This window comes from Ricinus communis, chromosome 10, assembly GCF_019578655.1.
Source record: "Ricinus communis isolate WT05 ecotype wild-type chromosome 10, ASM1957865v1, whole genome shotgun sequence".
NCBI lineage: Eukaryota > Viridiplantae > Streptophyta > Magnoliopsida > Malpighiales > Euphorbiaceae > Ricinus > Ricinus communis.
In genome coordinates, this window is record NC_063265.1 from 12,927,628 (window position 1) to 12,949,105 (window position 21,478).

Below are 21,478 nucleotides of genomic sequence, written 5' to 3' on the forward strand. Positions count from 1 at the left end.
AATTATATGATAAATTTTAATTTTAAAAAAATAATAATATCAATTATATTAATAATATTAATTTATATAATATTAAAGTTAATTAATAAATAATTTTTATATTATTACACTAATAAAAAATTTAAAACATTGAGAAGGACATTTCAAAATATTCAGTTTACTATTTTTTTTTAAATATTATAAATTAATATCAAATATTAAAAAATTTATTAAATTTTATCTATCAACTTGAATTTATAGTCAAAATAATAATAGAATTATATTTTAATTTTATTATTTATGTAGAATAATTATTTTTTATAATAGAAATTTAAAATATGGTGACAGCGTGGCATAATCCTAGAACAATATAGATAGGGATAAATTTAATTTGTGTGGTGGAAAATAATGAAAATGAACAGTGGTTCCCTGGTTTCTGAGGGTGGAAATTAATTTAACAAGAGTGGTAGGTAGGAAACATTTTGTCTCACCATTGCCCTATTATTATGTGAAGAAGCTGCTACATTTTTCTACTTCCTTCTATGATCACTGTTTTTTACTAGTATTTTCTGCCCCCCCCCCCACATGCCTCCTATCAAATTCTATTACTTCTCAACGAAAAAATATATATAATTTTAAATTCTGATATTCACTCCATAAGGTTACATTTATTTATTCACTTTAAATATTTAAATTTTTCGAGCTATATTATGAACATAATAAATTAAAATTTATTTAGTTTACTTGTCAAATAAGATTAAATTATTTCGAATGAAAAATCAAGTGTCGTGTTCGACTCACAATCGGAATACCCTTTTTTGCATCCATATATACTTTTATAATAAAATAATAAATTATATTGGACTTATAATCACAAAATCTACTTTTAGTTTTGAAAAGAATTCTTTTTTTTTTGTGAGAAATTGAAAAAAAAATCTGAAAAAAGAATAATATATAGACACTCACGGATATTTACTTTCGATGAATAATTATACAGTCGAAAAAAATATTTATATTTCTTTCTATTGGAAAAAAAATTCTAAATCTCTATTAAAAATTAGTTTTTTTATATATAAATAAATATCACGATCACAAATTGTGTCTCCATCATATAATTATTTGGGACATTTTCCTTATTATAGAAAAAGAAAAATTAGAATTCCCAGTTAAAAAGAATTGACTTTTCTTCAACCCACAATGTACATGAAATGATTGTTAAAGGAAAATAAAAGAATTTCTGGCTTTGATCATATCAGAAAAGCAAAGCCGCCATTGAAACAAATGAGTAACAATTAGTGATGAAAATGGTTGCTCCACAGCAAGCAATAGATTTCTAAGGCCACCATAATTCACCCAATTCTTTAAGTTATTGATGCAAATCTTTGACTCCTGCAAAGTGACTGAGGGATTTGGGCTAGGAATTATGGTTTCTCACATACTTTAACTTTTTTAATTATGATTAAATATCATGTCTATCTTCCATTAATTTTAATATATATCATCATTTTCATAATAAGATAATAATATGATGGGTTATAATAGTTTATAATCATACATTTTATTCTAATACTTAAATAATTATTGAGTTAATTTGAAGGACATCTATTTATCATTAGTTTAGAGGAAATTAGAAAACAAGGGAACAATAAAGTAAGAAAATGAGAGATTCTAAGCCTGGGTGGTCGACAAAGCATCATTGCTTGTTCATGATGAAGAGATCCCCACCTTTTAGGATCATTATTAATTTGCTTTGCTTAATTTTCTTTCCTAATACCAAATTTAACTCAAAATCATTTTATCTAATTTTCTCCTTTTCACATCTTAAAAGCCAACTTTCAATCAACCTCAATTCAACACAACAACTTTTTAATAATTTTATTTGAGTTTTCTTTTTTCTTTTTCTTTTTTTAAAAAAAAAAATTCATTCCGGAATAGAAAATAGATTCGTTTCCTAAAACAAAATCTATTGTATTGAATTTTTTCATCTCTAGTCATCGGACTGTATAGTATAGTGATTTATACGACTAATGTTATATGCACTCGACAAAATTAATAAATACTAAATTTCTTTATAATTCTATATCTATATTTGAAGAGAACGGTCTTCAAATTTCTTTATATTTTTATATCCGTATTTTTAAAAAGAGCATATTTTATAATTTGGCTATGTTATATAAATAAAATTGAAAATAAATAGATATCGATTTGGATATTCAACAATTTGCCTTATGAATATTATACAGGTACAATACTCAAAATTACATATGATTAAATTATTTTATCAATCATCCAATGTTAAATTGTTTATTTAATAATCTATGTGTAAGAGCTTAAGATTTTTATTTTAAAAAATTAGTATTTAAATTTTCTTGCCAGAGATTAAGAAAAAGAAAAAAAGAAAGAAACTATAGGCTTAAGTTGGAAATGTTGAGCATATTTTAGGAATGACTTAAATAGGGTTTATCATTGCAATGTATTATCAAGGAGACCCAAAACTACAAAATAACTAATAATCAAGCAGTCTCATAACAATCCAAAATTTGAAGAAAGAAAAAGAAAAAGTGGAACTCAATGAAAGGACTCCAACCCAAATAAAATTTGAGGAAGTGAGCTTTTAATTATTTGGTTGTCTCTCAATGTCACCAAGTAATCAATTTGAAAACAACTTGTCAACTTCCATAACACTAATACCTAAAAAACTTGAGTCGCTGTCTGAAATATTGTAAGTTAGCCATTCAATATTTTTATCATCTATGTATTATGTATGGCCCTTTTTTTTTTTCTTTTCTTTCCCCCCAATTATCCTATCATATCAAAATTATACACCTCTTGCATTTACCCACAACTCTAATATGTTCATGGACCCCCTTTTGATCACACTATTTCAAGAACCCATTTCTTTCTATCATTTGTTAATAACAAATGTTTGATAAGATTGTGTGTTTGTGTTGGAAAATGACAGTCTTGATGAGTTATTTTCAGACCTCATTTTAAGAAGGAAAGTGAAAGTTTAAAAGTGAGAATAGATACATACTTTATTCTTAAAAAGAACTTTAAATTGGTATTTACTTAAATTACATGTTTAAAATGAATCAAATAGAAGTTTGATACTCAAAAATTTCTGATCACTAACATCCTATCAGTATCACACAATGATTTCTGTAATTGGTAAGAATTGTGTTTGCTATTTCACCCTTATGATTATGCTTTACATGTTCTACTTCTACCTAACAGTTTGTACTAAGAAAAACAAATCTCAATTGGCCAAAGAAATGTAAGGCTACGGTATCTTATCTTATCCTATCTATTAATAACAGTGAATAATAGAACAGAAAGTGGTGGTGGCAATCAAAGAAAAAACAAAATTAGGTGTTTGTCGGTTGTGATTTTCTAAAGTTTAAAAGTTAATCTCCCTTTTTTTAATTAATAATGTCTTCTTCGCTTTTAATTTCTTGTGCATGATAGTAATGCTACATTATCATTCAAATTAAATGCTACTAAAAAACAATATAAGATATGAAAATTACCACCCACAAGAAAGGAAAAAACAGTGAATTGACTGTACAAAGGACAAGTACAAAGAACATGGAAGATGAGTGGAGGCATTGATGTGAATTAGGCCCACAGCACACGTTCAAAGCTTAAAAGAAAGGAGGAGTTGCAGGGCAAAGAAAAGCAGTCATGGCCAGGTGACAATACTTTTGAAACAAAATACTAAACAACAATGGAGACATCAATTGCAAGTCTGTACTGTTTACCAAAGTTATTCAGACAATTCGTCCCATGGGTACAAGACGTTGACTGTGTTTTATGGATCAGCAAAATATAATTTTAAAATATTATAGCATCTTTGGTATTGCCAGGGTACAAATTTTTTTGTTTTTTTTTGTTTTAAAGGTAGCTGTTCTAGAAACGGATACTTAATTTCAAAAAATGTTTGATAATAAAGGATTTTAGATTTAATATTTCAATACTGGACAGCAATCTCAAATAGACTTATACGGGTGAAAATTAATATAGATAATAAGCAAAAAGGACGATATCAGAGTTTTTTGACAAGGCAAGTTGGCAACAAATAAGGTCCTTGATTCTGTCTGCATATAAAAGAAGACAAGAATGATTCACATTTGTTCACATGTATAAAGCAAGAGCCAAACACAGAGGCATAATGGTTTATTTTTCAAAAAGATTAAAGAACGTATTCGCATTTAGTTCACATGTATAAAGAAGGGGCTGGAAATATGAGATTTTTGAAGCTTCATGTAAGTGATTTTATACATGCTCAAAATGATTCATGGGTGATTTAGAAATTAATGCATAAAGTGTATTATACTAAGAAGATGCTTTCTCCTATGATGTACGCTCCGATCCTTTGCTGCACAAATTATGCTTAAAAAGCATCTCCTATTTAAGCTCATGAGTACTAATTTAATGGTAATTAGATTCTTGATTACCATGTTTAACATCTATTTGCCTGTCATTCACATCAGTGTTCTTTATATTGAATCTATATTTGCAATTTGCAGACATCGAATCTACTGTAGTCTTTACTATCTTAGGTTATCATGTCGATTAGTACACAAAGAAGGAGAAGGTGCTAATCCTGTTTATGTCTACTAATCAAAAGTTTACAAATGTAGGTGTTACAAGAAATTTATATGAGTTTTGAAATTTATGTGCTGGTGGGAATTTGCCAGCCTGTGGAGTTCCACGTCCTGAAAGGTGAGGAGTTTTCATATTAAAAATTAGAATTTGAAACTTGTAAATCTATTTTCAGGAAATTCATAGAACTGACGAATAGAGCATTGCCAGGATTCCTGAAAGTAGCGCATCAGCATAATCAATCAAAATAACATCAAGAAAGGGCCTCGCAGATATCTTTAGATACTTCCATCCTACTATTCCTTATCAGTACAATGCTCAAGTTAAAGACTCAACATCTACTTTACATTGGATACATTAACTGGGCATGGAAGCCCTCAAATCATCTCTAAGTTCAAGTCAAGAAGTAGCCTACAATTCCCAATTCCTACCTAACACCTTTACAACATTGATAGCCGAGCATATGCATGTTGCTGATCTCTTTTAGCATCCGGCAGCTTTGAGAAAGTTATCAAAAGGACTAGCAGGAGGCAGCCTCATAGCCAAGCATGGGCCTGTTGGCTTGATGGTTGCGTGACCAATGTCAACATTACTCATTATCTGCAAGAGAATAAACAACACTTTCAGAGAAGCTTTTTACAAACATGTTCAACCATTAGCGTTCCAATAAATTGGAATATGCCCAGCAGAAATACTGGTTTGTTATCCATTAATTGCAGCAACACAAGCAAATCAAAATTCACGGTTTCTGTATAATGCCTCTTGTGAAACAGGAGCAACAAATCTGAGGTGATTAGTAAATTGGATCCACTAACCTTCTCTAATTCAGGGCACCCATTTGCAGGAACTGCTGGTAAAAATTTGTCAGCTCCTCTAGTGTAATGATACTCATGGGACAACCAATTGGAAAGCTTCTTTCTTGTGCCTTTGCCAAGATCTTCACATTGTTTAGCCATGGTGTCATATGGGAGGGGTGAGGTAGAGATAGATGCTCCTGCCACTTGACCAGCTACTTCAAGTGCCTGAAACCATATTATTCAAGTTCACATAAAATATGAATGTGCACACAAATTTGTCAACTTCCAAACCACGACAGTCAAAAAGGGAGATAGTGGGGTTGCCAAGGAAGGATGACATTACCGATTCCAAAAGTTGCCCAATGCTAATGACATGGGAAACTGAAGGGGATGATGGCATTTTGGGAATGAACCGGGACATGTCTGCAACAGAGGCTTCGCTTACAGCATCATCCTCAGCCAATGAGCCTGTTGGAATATCCTGTGAAACAAAAGTTATAGGCAGAATTTTAATTTGATTATTATCTTCATTCTTGTCACGTGTACATGAAGCTGTTTGCTTTTCTCATGGCACTAGAACCCCAAAGAAAAAGAGAAAAGGACATCCTTTAAGACTCAATACTGCCCGTGTGATTTGCAAATTCATCCAGAAGAGGATCATACTTTTGAGAAGCTCATACCTCATCAAAGGAGAGTGATTCCTTGGAATGGGAAACCATCTGGCTGTGGTCCAGATCAAATAGAGATCGTGGAGCAAAGACAAATGCATCATCAGGTGTAAATGGTTCTGACAATTGTCTTGCCAAATCATTCTCCTCCAGCTTGAAGAGCAGTAGACACATATGAGAGAAAGCAAATGAAAGAGAGGGAGATGGGGAGGTGGGAGTTTTTATCAATAGGTACCTCAGTAGCATTAGAGAGGTTCTGAATTAAGGTATCCATTATAACCTTGTCAGATTCAAATATTTTTCCCTGCAACTCAAAGAGTAATGATAATGCTAGTTGATTATCAGTTGCGGATCCATATTCTCTCACATCCACCTGAGGCTTTAAATATACTTGAAGGTCATCACTAATGCCAATGTAAGGATCAACCTGAAGTGGGAGAAGATAGACTAAGTTAATGTACTTCGTAAAAGCTTGTGCCATCAAGGAAATTGAACTGCTTTAAGGAGAGCTCTGATTAACCAAAGGACAGCTCCATACCAGCAATGAAAAAAATCTTATGCTTTCTTCATTTGAGAAGGTTTAGAATAACAATAGATGTACAAACTCACATTGTTTGGAACTAATGACTTGAGTTGATCATTCAGCTCAGGAATTTGATATAGTTTAGCAGCAAACATTAACATTCCTGTTGATAATACAAAAATTGATCTCTGGCATGCTGGATGTAACATCCCTGACAAAAGAGGGTAAACAAGTAAGTTCTGTAAATACTTCTCTCATGACAACATTAAATGTTGTTTCAGTAAATGAACTATACCATTATTACGATCCAGGGATAAATTTCTGAGAGATAGGGGGAGCTGAAAGAAGCGGACCACAAGGCTGTTACTTGGGTTCTGCAACAATACAAATTGAGGGCTTGTAATTGGTGTCAGTAATAAATAAAGAGCCACAAACATATTGGAGCATGATCAAGCACCCCATGAACGTCAAATGTGTTTTTACAGGTTTGAAGTTACAAATCGAAGAAGGCCATAGGAAGACTGAAGGACAGGGTGCTGTACCCTCCAAAGGATAGGAACAAAAGAAAAGAGAAGGATATTGTGCATCTTTTTCACTGTTATATGCAATAAAAGCTCAATTTCCAAGATCAGATTTGTAGGACATTTATAAGTAACAGGAAAACCAAACCAGAGAACAACCAAGATCCTTACTCAATGTGAAATTCATATAGTTCCTCAACTAGATGATGCAAGATAATAACAGAAAGCAACGTAAAAGTGATCACACATTAAAAAATAATGAATAATATCTACATATTTGGAAACCCAACCTTCAGTCGCGAGGAAATAAGTGTCAGCATGAAAGAATGAGCTATAGCTTCAATATTTGAGGGCAAGTTATCTGGAAGATTGGCTTGTATCCAGAAGGCAGACAGCAATTGTGCAATTTGATCCTCACTAAGCTTCATTACATAAGGCTCCTACGAAAATCATCAATCAGATCTTAGTTAGCAGCTTGCTAAACTAGATTTTAACACCACATGCATACTTTAATTACCCAGAATAAATTTTCTTACTGCCTCAGCCAAGCTTGTTGTCCCAGAGGTTCTATCAATAATAGAACTTATATTGTAAAAGTTAGGGGAATTCTTCCGTAGTTGCCCCTGCTTCCAATCTTCTTCTATTGCATCTCTTTCTTTGTAATCATCAGGAACATTGTTTTTATGCTTGTCCATTCTGGTACCATCCTTCTCTCTCCGAAGCTTTTCAAGTAATGCTGCAATAGATGAAAATGCAGATGCAGTATTGGAATTCCTCGGTTCCCGAATATAACCAGATTGCAAAGGTATAACTCCATGGCGGGGATGACTAGAGCTTGGGATGAGAAGCACTGATAATATCTGGTGTGCTCCAACTCGCACCTCAACATTTGGATGCAGCATTACTTTCAAAAGTTGGATAAGAAGTGCTTCTGGAAAACCCTATATGTTAAATTTTTTAAGAAGTTCAGTAAACTGTCTCCTAAAAACAATTTCTGGATAGCATTCCAGGTTTCATTGTCAAGACATTGCATATTTATTCATGTATAAGAGCAATAATGAGATAATTTCCACAATAAAACAAAGATTTTAAAATCATTCCTTGGAAGATATTTGACTGACAAATATGAATCAGTAACATTAATGTGCCCTCAAATTACAATATACAGTAAAATAACTATAAAAAATGTCTAAACGTAAGTAAATTTACAAGTAAAACTAGTATGACTGTATGAGGCAGCAGCTCAGAAAGTAAATATGCATGAATAGAATAAGTAAATCAAACTCCTTATACCTGCTGTGAACAGGAAGTGACTGATGATAATGAAATCATATGAGCAAGAATAATCAATGACCCAATGGTTGCATGGGCAACAACTCCAGAAGATGGCAGATTCTCCAGCGTTATGGCCATCATGTCAAACAGTGGGTGTGCGTCCCCAATCTGATATAGCCAGTATAAATTAAAGTAAACTAGATTGACAGTAGAGACATTCAATCTGATACAGCCATCATTTCAAACTCACCCCTCTAGCAATTTCAAGCAAGCAATCTTCAATGGAATTCTGGAGCAAGACATTCATATTTGACTCTTGCTCTCCTGCAGATTCAACTGTGGCCTGAAGACTTTTCCTCAAATGCCTGCATAGGTCACTGACAAATCCAATTTCAGCCAGCACTGTTTCTGATCTAATTTGCTTAGCTAAAACTGCAGCAACTTGTATGACATCAGATTTGAGCTGTGGATCATGCACAACATTTTTGTGGTCCAGATGGCGTACAACAGCAGCTAACACCAACTGCTGATGCCCTGAAATGAAGTAAACATTAGCACTGTCACACCCCTACACTTGCAAATCACTGAGAAAATTTTTGCAACTGAGGGTGCAAGGCTTAGAATGAACATAAGCAAGATATAGTGAACAGACCAAACAATAAGTAAAACAGTCAAGCTACCTGAAGTCTCAAGTAAGTGGCACATATCAGACAAAACTGCTATGGACAACCCTTGGCGGGGAACCCAGTGCCTTCCAGAATCAAAATAAACAAACATTGGATCCAATACTTGGCGCACTGTTGTGCTCTCTTTTGCTAGTTCAGCCATTCGTTGAATACAAATTCGAGCCCATGCACTAGGTGTCTCAATCTCTTCCCTACAACAACAAATTGAAGGAAGCCACTGAAAATTATCAGGAAAAGAAATGGAACTATTTATCGACTTCCATGTGTGATTTACAATCCAGTTTATGCTGTAAGCAGTTTTTTAGGCTTGACTAGTCATACCCAGTCAGAAGAGAAGGATCTTTCTTTTCTGGTCGGGGTCTGATGGTTGTGCAGTTAGAGCTAGTATCATAACTGACAGCCGCCCCTCTTCCCTCAGATCTAACTACTTCGTCCACCCAATTATGCTGTGGTTCCCCTCTTTCATCATCATGCTTATCCGGCTCATAGTTATCTAAGGTGACTTGTACAATCTGCAGTTTGGATATATTTACTACTCAAAGCCTGACAAAACCGATAAACATGTGGATATACATACACACTACACGCATATATGATATAAAAAGCAAGTAAATAAGGCAGCATCCCGTACTACCTTGACAAGGCACTCAAATTATGAGCAGCTTCACAGTCATCAACTACAACTACTTTCTTTTGTTTTACTATTCATTGGTGTACTTTTATATTTAAGTGGAGCACAGTACAGGGCTGCAGCACTTATTTCTATTAAATATATGTTAGTCCTGAATTACTTTTGCTTGGTCTCAATAGGCTGCATCAAAGCATCATCAGCTTGATATATAGGCCCAGTTCGCCATAGTTACAACCAGTAATCAACACCAGACTTGAGCAATAGCCACCATCAGGGAAGGACAAGATAAGTTCCTCTACTTCCACATGGTCTTGAATTTATTAGAACATTGACAATACCTTTATCCAATATTACTAGTACCAAAACCAGAACATTCTGGAATTTAGAGAACTAATAGCACTGTCAATCAGGCCTAACCTAGTTGGTCTCCTCACACTTACGTTTAGTGTGAGAACTGGGGAGGTCTGAAGTTTGAATCTCTCCATCAACCAATATCAGTGGAAGCAATCACCTTTATGGTAAATAATTAGTAAGGGGGAGGGCTGACCCAATTTGTAGCCCATAGATCCAGCCCATTGGGCCTCCCAAAGAATCAGAAAAAAACAAAAGAAAGGTTGAAGGGCCTTCTTGAGGGCTGATCTTCCTAATACATGGTTCAAGTATTCAGTGTCTTTGTTTGTACTGGAGATAATAATTAACTTGAGTTCATCCAGAGAGGAGCGAAGTGAGGAAATTCTATTAGATCAGAAACTGAACATCCAACGACATGCATCTTATTTCCAACAGATTTTTGGAAAGAGTGGATTATGTATCTACTGATCATATAGCTTAGAGTTAGGGAAGAATATCTTTCAACTTTTATTTACCGTATGCATATTTTCATCTCTTCTACCATCCCAAGTGATCAAAAAGACATTAAAGCTCTAACCAATTAGTTCAAATTTCGCACAATAAATCATGAAAACTAACAAAAAGGCCATTGAAATACAATGTAAGGTAATATACTCAAAGGAACTAACCTCGTCAAAAGCACCAAAAATGTATAAGAACTCTGCCATGAACCACACCTAGCAAGATAGAAGCTTATCAGATGAACAGTTATCGAAAATCTAGGAAACGATCAGAAAGGACAAAAAGTGAAAAATAATAAGTAGAAAACAACTTAACCAGAAAAAACTAGTAGAAGTAATAGATTAATTAATGTTTCTTCGCATCATTCAGAAACCTATGGAATTACCATTGCTGAAAGACACTGCAGGCTAGATGCTCTCAAGCGGCTTTTATGATGTTCGTCCCCATGCTCACGTGCCAGCTTACATACTTTTTGAACAAATTTTTCAATGTTATGCGTGTAAGTTCCATCTGTCTGCACATATCAGATTAAGAAATATGCATGAAAAGATAATTCTAATCAAATATCAAACTTAATCAGCAAGTTCCTAAAACCCATCAGATTGAATCATCTCATTACCAGAGGAAACACCTCGACCACAAGTGCAGTCGATGATTCCCAAATAGATGAGTTGACTGCAAATGAATAAATGACATTCACAGTTTACATCAGTTTAATCATTTGTAGCACTTCACCAGGTCATATAAAAACTCAGGTGAAGATTCTGAGAATTGCATGCCTGATCCATGCACTCATTTTAGTCATCTCTCTCCAATTTAGTACTTCTTTATACAATAACAGGAGAAACATATATGGAATTTTGACAGCTGCAGAACTTCTTTTGTCACTCATAAAGAATCTATTAGCTTATTCAGATATTTGAAGCTGGAGGCGTACACATCAGTTACTTTGTGACATCTGAAATGGAATAATTTGTTAATTTTCATTTTCTTTTTTTTCCAGCCTTTTTCCAATACTTCTTTTTCTTGCACGTTTCATTGTTTTTATTGTCATTTCTACCAAATTTATCAGAAAGGCAGATTTTAACGTACCTGACTATAGATAAACCTTGTTAAGGTCTGGCATCCAAGTATCAGCAAAGCATCTTGCTTAGGTTTGTCCAACAGTTCACTGACCACATTCAACAAACTAACAGCAAAGTATGCCCTGCAAAGGAAAAAAAGATAAGTATTCAACATTAATAAAAGACCTCCAAAATGTGAGTTTCTGGCAGTTATTTATACATAAGTGAAACAAGAAATTAAGAACCTACGGAGCTAGAGACTACAGCAGGAGACTACAGCGGATCTCCATATACCATTCAGAAATAAAATAACTTGAAAGGAAAAGGAGAACCAACTTGCACTTACATCTGCTCCTTACAAACACAGAGCAACTTATTATATGTCTCTGTGACAGTATTAATGAACTTGATGTGCTCACTTCTAAGTTCCTTGCAGCACCTTTCTTCCAGATATTTTGCAATCTATTAAAAAGCAATGATTCCAGTAAGGACCCAACAGAGCAATAGTGATTTTCAAGTTAACAGAATCATTACCTTTGGAATTCGAAAAGGATTCTTTGCAGCATATTCACATAATTTAACAATTTTTCTTTCATTCGGGGGGCCATCCTGCAACATGTAACAGTGAGCTTACACCAACAGAGACAAAAAATAACAGTAAAGCAGCATAAAAAGACTCTTACTACATGATCAAACAGTCATCATCTGGTGCTTTTGCCTAGTAGTAAGGTGGGACCATTTTAGGAGTGGATAGCAGGGTTTAAACCTTACCGAGCTCAAAGAAAAGAGTAATCATCTACCTCAAGCATGGAAACTAAACCACTTGCCAGTGCCAATTATTCTGTCTTGGTTTTCAGTGAATGGAGTTCATTGACATGTAAATATGTCCAAAGCCCATGATTGTCCAAGAATATCTTAATCTAATTTATACAAGATGGGAATTCAGGATTCACTACCATCCATTGGCTAAAATACAGCCAAGAACACCATAACAAGTCAGACTAGAGTATCTTGTCTGAGGAAAAGGAGATACATCTTTAGCATTTGAGCATCTTAAGATATTCATCCTCCCATTGTTTCTCTCAAGATCCAACAGAAAGATGGCCATTTTTCATTTATTTTCAAATTCAAGTTTCTGAAACAACCATGCATTTCACAAAAGTAAAAGAGATGAATAAATTCTGCAGTAATGGCACACATTAAAGGCCAGTTTTTTCTTTGTTACCTACTAATTATAGATAAGCTAAATGTAGACTCTAGCAGAGACATACATGGAGAACAAAAAATTGAAGCATGAAAATGATTTCTCAATCAATCCTTATAATACTTGATGCTTAAAACAATGCTTCTACGCCAAAGAGAGTGAAAGAAGAAGAAATGGTGTGGACACATGATACTCACAGACTTAGGGAATATCTCAGCAAGCAGTTTTTTATATCGTTTAACTGGTTGACGAGATCTGGACCTCAAAGCAGGGCAGCACACACACATGCTCTCACAGGCAGGAAATATCTTCCTGGAAACGAAACCCATTTCCTGCACATTGTCATGAACAAAAAAAGAAAATGTGAGAACTCAGCCGAGTTCTTAGACTGAAATCCTAAACCATAAAAAAATAGGGCCAATAAAAATAATTGAAAACAAAAACTCATATTAATAGCAATAAAAGAGAGAAAAGGGAAAACTTTGAAATTAAAAGTACCAGCTTGAACACTAGATATGTATTTAGAAAGGAAAAATACCAGCTTCAACAAAAATGTATGACACTAAATTACCCAGAAATCAAAATGACAGCAATTCTAAAAGGTAAAAGAACCACACGCCCTGTTTTGTTTTTCAAGACCCAAAAGAACGACCCACATCAAATGTACTTAGTGTAGCATTCCATGAGATAAACATTGATAAAAACAATGACACGACCAGGAACTCGAAAGGTCACTACAGTGAAGATATAAGAGATACAACCAACCAACTAGAAAGGAACAAAAGAACGAAAATACCAGCAGTAACTAACTGGAAACTTCTGGTAAACAAGAAACACAAGAAACCCAGAACTCAAAACACCATTTTTGCGGAAAACATCACCAACCCAGAAACAAAAAGCTACCAAAACAGCAAATTTTAAAACTTTAAAACAAACCCATAACAGAAAAGAATGACAAAAAAGAAATACACAAGAGAAACGAAAGTGGCACATACCTTGAGCCACACTTCCAGTTGTGGACAGACAGACCCAGGAGAGCTAAAAATTAATACTCTGATAGTGAAAGAAAACAAACACAAGAAAACAAAGACACAAAGCAAAAGGGTGATCGAAGACTATACAAGGAAAGAAAAGGCGCCTGGATTTAGAGAAATTAAAGCTCCATTTGAGAGTTAAGAGAGAGAGAAAGTGATCACGTGATATGTGTCAGTTTTTGTTCTATTTTTACCATTACTTACTGTTACAGTGCGAGAGAGAGAGAGAGAGAGAGAGAGAGAGAGGGATTTTGAGTTATTGTTGTCAGAAGCTAAGAAGAACTCAAAAAGGGGGCTACTTTTTAATATGCTTTGTTTGAAATAAAGGCAACATTGTTTCATGGGCATGGAAGCTTTGATTTTGAACACACATTACATTGCATTATGTTACCATTGACCATTGCTTTAATGCTTTTTTTGGTACCATTCTCAATCAACAATAAAAATCTTACCTTTCCTTTTGAATTTTGTATGAGGTAATCAATAATTGGATTAAGAAAAAAAAGTAAGCTTAATTGATTGAAAGTTGAAGATTTAACAAGGGTTATCTTTAAATTTAAGCTACCCAAAAAAATTGATAGGTTATATGGGTGATGGTGATTACCTAATGCAATCCTTTATTTATTTAAACTCTTTCTTTTACTGGGGACTCATTATAGCTGATGTGGTATGAATATTTGATTAACTTGTAATTTTCTGTTTAAATGGCTTCCCCTGTAATCATAGTTGAGTCTCTAACTAAGCGTAAATTATAAGGGAAGGTATATCTTATCTCTCACTAAATTAGAATAGAGATTTCTAAGATTTTAGTTTTTTTTTTTTCTCTGTAATGTATATGTGATTGTGTCAGGAAATTAGATTCTTGATATAGTCAATTAATTGGTTTTTTCTTTATAACATTGTTTCAATTTCATGCAAACATTTTTACCAAATTCACAATGGTAGTCATGACTAGAGTACTTATACTTGCATTCATGGATTGAGCATTTAATGCATTAGTTGGGCAATTAATGTATACAAAGTTAGAAAATTTGTCAGTCGTTGGCTTGGATTTGTTACTTAAAGAACATAAATGACAAAAAAAGAAAAATTTTACTCTCATTGAGGTTCCAAACTCAAAATACCAAATGTGTCTCATGTTATTCCACTATCCTTTCAGGATAGATGCTTTTCATTTATTTATAATCACACAGGATGGCATTCCATATATTTATGAACCGAATAAAATTTGGTCGATGAGAACCTTTTCACCCTTGCCTACAGTTATGAGTTAATTACAAATGAAACCTTAAGATTTCTTTCGAGTCCACTTTGATCCCTGTTATTTCAGAATTAATAAGCTCAGTCCTTATGGTACCATCATTGAAAACATGAATGGCTTCAAGGGATTAATCTATTTTTAGCAATCAACGACTAAAATGTAAAGCCATTGATAAACCCGAGGGACTAAAAAACACCATAGAGTTATTATGTTTGTGCATCTTTTTCACTGAAAACATTTTAGATAGATATATATGAGCAAACACTTTATTGCCATTAAAGGACCAAAACCAACAATACCAAGTTAAAATTTAGTGTACTCCCTAATAACCCGCAGGTAGTGGTGGTTAAAAAAGGAAATCTTCCAAAGAATCCTGTTACTATTGCTATGTGGACTGGACAAAATTAATACCTGGAACTTGAAAATCCTGCCAAAATAATATTCTACAGGTTCTTTTATCATATATATATATATATATATATATATATATAATAATCAACAACGTACATGTCCGGGAACCGTTACAGTCATCCGATCTTGATTTGGTGGAAAAATAAGCTTTTGGCTTAAGAAAACATCAATCTCAGTCATGATTCAAGGAAAAATTAATTTAATTCCACTTGTAGTTGAATACATTCCTCGAGTAAATCAACATTATCATGAAGGATAACGAGGTGATTAATACATCTTGGCTCCATGATGAGAAAGAGCAACAATAATACAACTGCCAACAACAAAAATTACCAAATGATTGGTGAAGAAAAGTCATGGTGGGTATAAATCATGGCCAGCCAGTGAACGAATGTGACCATGATTGATCAGTAGAATTTGGCCAGGCTTCAGAATTATGAGATAAGAGAGTAGAAAAGGGCATAGATAATTATTTAAATGGCTATGAAGAATACAAAAATAATGGCACCAACCTGCAGGCCGTGCTCTCAGCTCTCCTGCATGTGGAAGATGTACAACTCTGACAAATTGGATGCAATGGAAATACCTCAAGCTTGCTACACATGTACCAAACAATAAAATTTAATTCAAAGCCACAGACTAATAAATCCGAAATCAAAATCTAATAAAATCCATATTAGATTCCGTTAGCAGATCACACCAATCAACTACAGCTATAATTAGAGGAATATATTGATAAAATTAAAAAGAAATTCTCACAACTAGCCAAGGATATAAATAGATGAATTCCACTATCCCAGGATATCCTGATGATTTTGAATGTACAGTTTTTTTGGGGGGTTCAAATTATTTACATTTCTCCTGGAAAACAAAGAAATGGGGAAATAAAACAAAATCCTGGAATACATAATACAATCATTGCTCAAATCATTCGGAAACCAGTGGGAATTAGTGATGGCAGCTCATTTAGTTGCGTCTACTTTTTACTTGATCATGATTCTATAGGATCAAGGATTGTAGTTATGTTCCACCTAAAATATACAGTAAACTCCAAGTTAGGAAAAGGAAGAAGTTGATGTTACATTATCACTTCTATTACGAAATTGCACTACTCATACCACTTTAAATCTAATTTGATGTCGCATCATCAGTCAAAATCCATACCGCCTGTGAATTTTTAGCACAAAGAATTAAGATTTAAACTATTATGTCACATTAGGTAAGATAGAAGTAACATGGAAAAGAGGTACTTGTAACACTACTGATATCATTAATCACAAGAGTTATGGTGTGAGGTCAATTCTCACGTACTCTTTATCCGTCCACTTCAACCTTTTGTGACATGCAGATATGGAGAACCATTCATTTAATGTATCTATGATCAGGATTTTAACTTTCAGATGTATATTTGATATCAACACAATGAAAGAAAAAAAAAGAGGTTGCGGAACCAGAGTACAAGAATCTCATTCATATATTAACAAATGATCAATGGATCTTGTCATCTAACCAATAATTTACAATGAACATAAGCATAGGGAAAGGCAAGTATGACACCCAAATATTGTTATATACATACACCTGTGATCACTTGAGGCAGTATTTAGTTCGCAAGTTGTCAAGAATCTCAGCATGCTCAATTGGCGTTGCCTCACTACAAAAAACTTCATCCCATAACTTGAGGAGATCTGATCAGAAGGTTAATCAAGTCATATGCTGCTATATCCATATAATTCAATAATACAGTGCATAAATTTACATCGATCCCCACCAGAGAACTGCACATGCATGCATGGCAAATGCATGGGCAGCTGCAAAATGGACAAAAAAAATTTATAGTATATGTGCATACTCTCTTAAAATCCTATAATGTAGATAATAAATCAATTCATGTTAGAAAGCTGATCAGCACAATTGGAATACTATTGCTTATTAATATTACACACATACCAGCCTTATCTGCAGCTGAAAGACACATGATAAGTATGTTGAATCTTGGGACTTGGGCTAAGTTCTGAAGATATTTAACAGCCAAATTCATATCATCACTACCAGAAAAGAAAATAGAAGATACATAAGGACTTTATCAAGCTTAAAAAAGAAAGCTCATTTTCTCCAAATAATAATAACAGGAAAAACCACTCACACGAAAAAAGTGGCAACACATTTGATGATGTCAATTAACATTGGAGCAGACAATGCATTTTTGAATATCTGTGGTAATGCACTTGGAGATGTGGCCTAATGATGCAAGTAAAGCAACTCACAGTTAGTCAAATTAATAAACCAACTTATAGTAGAGAAGTAGCAAAAGAAGAAGTTAGAAAGAATTCTGGTAGACAACTGAAATAGCTCACTGTATTTGTATATTGTTATGGCTATACATAAAGCTTCTTGGTTAGATCATATATGACAAAGCACAGTTGGATAAATTATCATTTAAATTGCTTATGGATCTGGAGACCATAAAAGATAAAGGCAAAGAAAGATAACCACAAGATATCCATAAGGGGGGTGGTTTTGTATTGTTGGTTCTCTTTTGCCCATTAAAGTGCTTTTTGGCCTCCTATATCATTACTTCCTTCATGGATTAGCTGAAACATGAATCAGTTTAAACTTAAATCATTAGAACAAACCTTCAAGAGGCGAGTCTGCGATGCACGATCACCAGAAAAGCTTTGCCAAGAAACCTCAAATTGATAAGCTGAACTAGGAGGGCTAATATTTTTTGCAGCTTCAGTCGCAGCCCGAGAAGCTGCCTGAGAAGCAAGCTCTTGTACTGAGGCCTTGAATTCTTGCTTTCTCATTCTACCATGTCCCTGCAAAAAGCTTAAGGCGTGAGGAGAAGAGAATCGATTAGTTTGATATCACTCTTTCTTTCTGCCTTCCTTCCCCTCCCCCGCAACCCCCCACATGATTACTTCCAATCTAAGGAGAAACTCAAGGGCATGTGGAAAAGCAGTAATAGAAACAAGAAAAAAGCCTAAAAGGGCAGAGAAATACGACCTTTTTCTCTCTTTGCTTTAACAAGCACTACAAGAAAGCACAGCACAATGGGGGGAGGCCTATGTTTGCAGGATCTACATGAGAAAACCCTTACTGATAACTATCATATTAGCTATTCAAGACAAAGGCTTGCACCCCTCTCAAAATAAATTGTAAAAATGCAGCACCTGAACACTCTTCTTCTGAGAAGTCAAAGTAGCATCAGCATGAGAACCATTCACTTGTCGACTTTCAGTTTTGCTACCAGCTTCTGAGCTTTTGTCTTTTATCTCCTCCACTGATGGGGATTTCTTCACAAGAACCTCTTCATCACTCCCCTGCCAATAGAAATCAAAGTTAAACTGCGGTAAACAACAAGGTCATAATTAATCGTGAACCTTAGAAACAAGAGAGAAAAATACAAATAATCTGCAAAAAGAAAGAATTTAACTTTTTAAGTTGGTGTACATGAAACTGCAATCACTGCTCTGTGTCACAATTCACGTGATATATTGCATTCCAAGCAAAATGTCAACAATCAACATGACACAGCATACACACTCAAATTTGCAATTAAATATGATTTTTGAAGATTTTCAAGGTTGTGTGACTTATGTCCGTGTGTGTATCTGAAAGAAAGCAAACTTGCGTCTTGTAATATCACCCAAATCATAATTTTTAGAAAATGCATGACTTTCATCTTTACTCATAAGCATCATCCTAACAGAAAGTCTAGCTAGCAGCAATAACATGGATCCTTCCATTATCATTACAACCTTAATCTTATCCTTTTGAGCGGTAGATATTCCAGTCCCCTGAGTGCTGTTTGAGACAGAATTGACCCCATAAGCATTAACTTTTGTATCTGATTTTCCTCCTTTCTGCACTCCATGTACAGAGCTGCTTACTGCTCCAGGTGCCTTCTGGAGAATCTCCTGGAAAAATTGGTAGCAGTCACTTAGAAGAAAATAAATTAAAACTGAAAAACTAGATACAATAGAAACATTAAAGTAATTTACCTTTCCATACAAAGATTTGACCTCAGCATACTGTTTTTTTATTTCCTGGTTGTTAGGTTCCAACCTCAAGGCAAACTCAGAATCTGCAGTTAGCTACATTTATTATATCAGACAGATCAACATCAAATAAGAAATAATACCTACATCAAATAATTAAATATGCCACTAACGCACCCTCCATGGACTCCTTAAATTTTCGCAACTCCTTTCTAGCAGTTGCTCGTCGGGAGTATGCTTTTATGTAGCGGTCATCTAGATTCAAGGCCTCTGTACAGTCACCTTCAGCTTCTTGAAATCTAATAATCATTTTTTTTTTGTGAATGAAAAGTAAATAACAATTTCATGTATTCATAGCACAACCATTAGAAGCAAATTACAGAACCTAGAAAAGATACATCATGAAGTATAAGCAAACTAACACTTCCCCATATCCTGGCATCTCAAATACAAGGGCGTATGTTAAGGAAAACTCACTTTCTGATTTTAAGATAAGCCATTGCCCTATTTGCATAGGCAACTGCTGATGGCGACAGGGCTATACTTCTTGAATAACATTCAATAGCTTCCTTAAACTTCTTCTGCTTGAAGTACTCATTGCCCTGTAAAGAGTAAAATAAAATGCACACTTAGCCACCAAAAGATTACTAGTTCTGCCCAAAAAATGGAATCACCTTCATAAGAAATTTTTTACCAGTTCTTTCTCTGAAGTAGCATCTACTGCACTTTCTTCAGTCATCAAACTACTAGATATACGATCAATTGCATCAAAATTCCTTGAAGCAAACATAGAAGTTTGACCTACTGATCTGCTATCCTCACTGGTTTTCTGAGTCAAAATGGTTAATCAAAGTATCAACATCAACACATTATCATATCATAATGTTTAAAATGTCAAAAAACACAAGAACTGCCCCAAATGCATATACTTGCTGCATGCAATTAATAGTTACTTATCCGCAAAAAGAAAAAAAAAAAAATGAACATCATGGTTACCTTATGAGAAGCTTGTGGCTTCAATTTTTTATCTTTATTATCCTTAAGTGAAAGCTCCCAATCCTGCAAGTCATTTAAAAACCCCTGGAAATCCTAACCAGCCAACAAGAAAAACATTATATAACACCAATTAAACCCACAATAGCAACACTACCAAACACAAACTAACCTAACATTAACTATGCAAAAGTTCATTTGACATCAAAGATTAAGCATTTCGCCAATAGAAATTAATGTACCAGAGCTTGATCACGTCCGTGCTTGCCCGGAACCCTAGCCATAGGTCGGAGAGATTGAGTGAGACTAAGTGCTCGGTACGCGCGTGGTTTAGATGTTTCTGGAACTTGTCAGTCAGGGTTTTGTTGTTGAGCTATATAGCTTTTGACGATTAAGGACGATAACACTGGTCTATTGTAGCATGTGTTTGGGCCTCTCATAACTGCACCGGTACAAGCCCTCAAAGCCCACCACTGCCCAAACTGCATCCAATATCTTTTTTTCTTTTTTCTTTTTTCTTTTTTGACAAATATAAAAAAATATCCAAATTTTTATCAATTTTATAGTTTTTTTATTTTTTTTATTTTAGTATATCAAAATATAAAAAAATGTGATTTTATAATTTTTTTAAAATATTTAATTTTAATTATTTTTTGAAAAAAATAAAATAGAACAGTTGGAAACTAATTATACTGTAAATCTTAAAAACTGGTTAAAAAGTTAATTTTGAAAAAAAAGTTACACATTGAAAATAATATTTTTATTGACTTTAAGGTAGTTTTGGAAATTATCCTTTTTTTTTTTTCCTAAGATTAATAGTAAATATTTGCATTAATGATATCTATAAAATCAAAGATTCTTTTAAAAAAATAATGAACTAGTTGCTCAATTATAAGTCTCATAATACCTGTAAAAATCTTTAATGGGAAAACAGTTGGGGTGAATTTAAAACTTAAAAAGTATTGATAAAAGTCAC

The 21,478-nt window shown here is 34.0% G+C and overlaps 2 protein-coding genes and 1 long non-coding RNA gene across 16 annotated transcripts; 1 reads left to right on the forward strand and 2 right to left on the reverse strand.

Annotated features, from left to right (window-relative positions):
- The first annotated feature begins 3,595 nt into the window (after window positions 1-3,595).
- Window positions 3,596-4,933, forward strand: LOC125368638. The gene is made up of 3 exons (XR_007214339.1): window positions 3,596-4,241; window positions 4,620-4,701; window positions 4,792-4,933. It is a non-coding gene; the product is annotated as an uncharacterized LOC125368638 (long non-coding RNA).
- LOC8269823 (protein SEMI-ROLLED LEAF 2) lies at window positions 4,830-14,092 on the reverse strand. 6 transcript variants are annotated; one of them, XM_048369852.1, is made up of 21 exons: window positions 13,924-14,092; window positions 13,798-13,812; window positions 13,000-13,134; window positions 12,133-12,207; window positions 11,945-12,060; window positions 11,627-11,741; window positions 10,920-11,048; window positions 10,702-10,749; window positions 9,373-9,563; window positions 9,046-9,242; window positions 8,616-8,899; window positions 8,384-8,533; window positions 7,627-8,031; window positions 7,381-7,530; window positions 6,865-6,943; window positions 6,656-6,780; window positions 6,282-6,473; window positions 6,059-6,199; window positions 5,722-5,859; window positions 5,397-5,603; window positions 4,830-5,181 (listed from the first exon to the last, which is right to left on the reverse strand). In XM_048369852.1, the coding sequence occupies exons 3-21, from the start codon at window positions 13,129-13,131 to the stop codon at window positions 5,065-5,067; spliced, it is 2,991 nt and encodes a 996-aa protein (XP_048225809.1). In that variant the 5' UTR covers window positions 13,132-13,134; window positions 13,798-13,812; window positions 13,924-14,092; the 3' UTR covers window positions 4,830-5,064. The 6 variants fall into 6 exon arrangements, with proteins under 6 accessions (XP_048225809.1, XP_048225807.1, XP_048225808.1 ...); XM_048369850.1 differs by having other exon boundaries at window positions 13,798-14,092; XM_048369851.1 differs by lacking the exons at window positions 13,798-13,812; window positions 13,924-14,092 and adding an exon at window positions 13,599-13,747.
- Window positions 14,093-15,605: 1,513 nt separating this feature from the next.
- LOC8269824 (RNA polymerase II-associated protein 3) lies at window positions 15,606-21,073 on the reverse strand. 9 transcript variants are annotated; one of them, XR_003078111.2, is made up of 15 exons: window positions 20,745-21,070; window positions 20,506-20,598; window positions 20,204-20,338; window positions 19,987-20,111; window positions 19,687-19,808; window positions 19,513-19,595; window positions 19,270-19,428; window positions 18,682-18,831; window positions 18,145-18,327; window positions 17,655-17,749; window positions 17,459-17,556; window positions 17,088-17,196; window positions 16,627-16,675; window positions 16,021-16,539; window positions 15,606-15,821 (listed from the first exon to the last, which is right to left on the reverse strand). XR_003078111.2 is itself a non-coding variant. In XM_048369832.1 (13 exons), exons 1-12 carry the CDS (start codon window positions 20,784-20,786, stop codon window positions 17,096-17,098), a joined length of 1,386 nt encoding a protein of 461 aa, XP_048225789.1. In that variant the 5' UTR covers window positions 20,787-21,070; the 3' UTR covers window positions 15,606-16,104; window positions 17,088-17,095. The 9 variants fall into 9 exon arrangements, 3 of the variants coding, with proteins under 3 accessions (XP_048225789.1, XP_025011923.1, XP_015570381.1); XR_001534713.3 differs by lacking the exon at window positions 16,627-16,675 and having other exon boundaries at window positions 16,021-16,104; XR_001534710.2 differs by having other exon boundaries at window positions 16,627-17,196.
- Between the last annotated feature and the right edge of the window lie 405 nt (window positions 21,074-21,478).

Excerpts from the sequence above, each read along its gene's own strand:
- LOC8269823 (XM_048369852.1), bottom strand. The coding sequence starts at position 13,131 with ATGGGTTTCGTTTCCAGGAAGATATTTCCTGCCTGTGAGAGCATGTGT. Across the intron at positions 8,032-8,383 it reads TCACTTCCTGTTCACAGCAG|GGTTTTCCAGAAGCACTTCT; the intron begins GTATAAGGAGTT and ends TTTAACATATAG. Across the intron at positions 5,860-6,058 it reads AATCACTCTCCTTTGATGAG|GATATTCCAACAGGCTCATT; the intron begins GTATGAGCTTCT and ends TTTGTTTCACAG.
- LOC8269824 (XM_048369832.1), bottom strand. The coding sequence starts at position 20,786 with ATGGCTAGGGTTCCGGGCAAGCACGGACGTGATCAAGCTCTG. Across the intron at positions 20,339-20,505 it reads AGCCACAAGCTTCTCATAAG|AAAACCAGTGAGGATAGCAG; the intron begins GTAACCATGATG and ends ATTTTGACTCAG. Across the intron at positions 19,809-19,986 it reads GCTTATCTTAAAATCAGAAA|ATTTCAAGAAGCTGAAGGTG; the intron begins GTGAGTTTTCCT and ends AATGATTATTAG.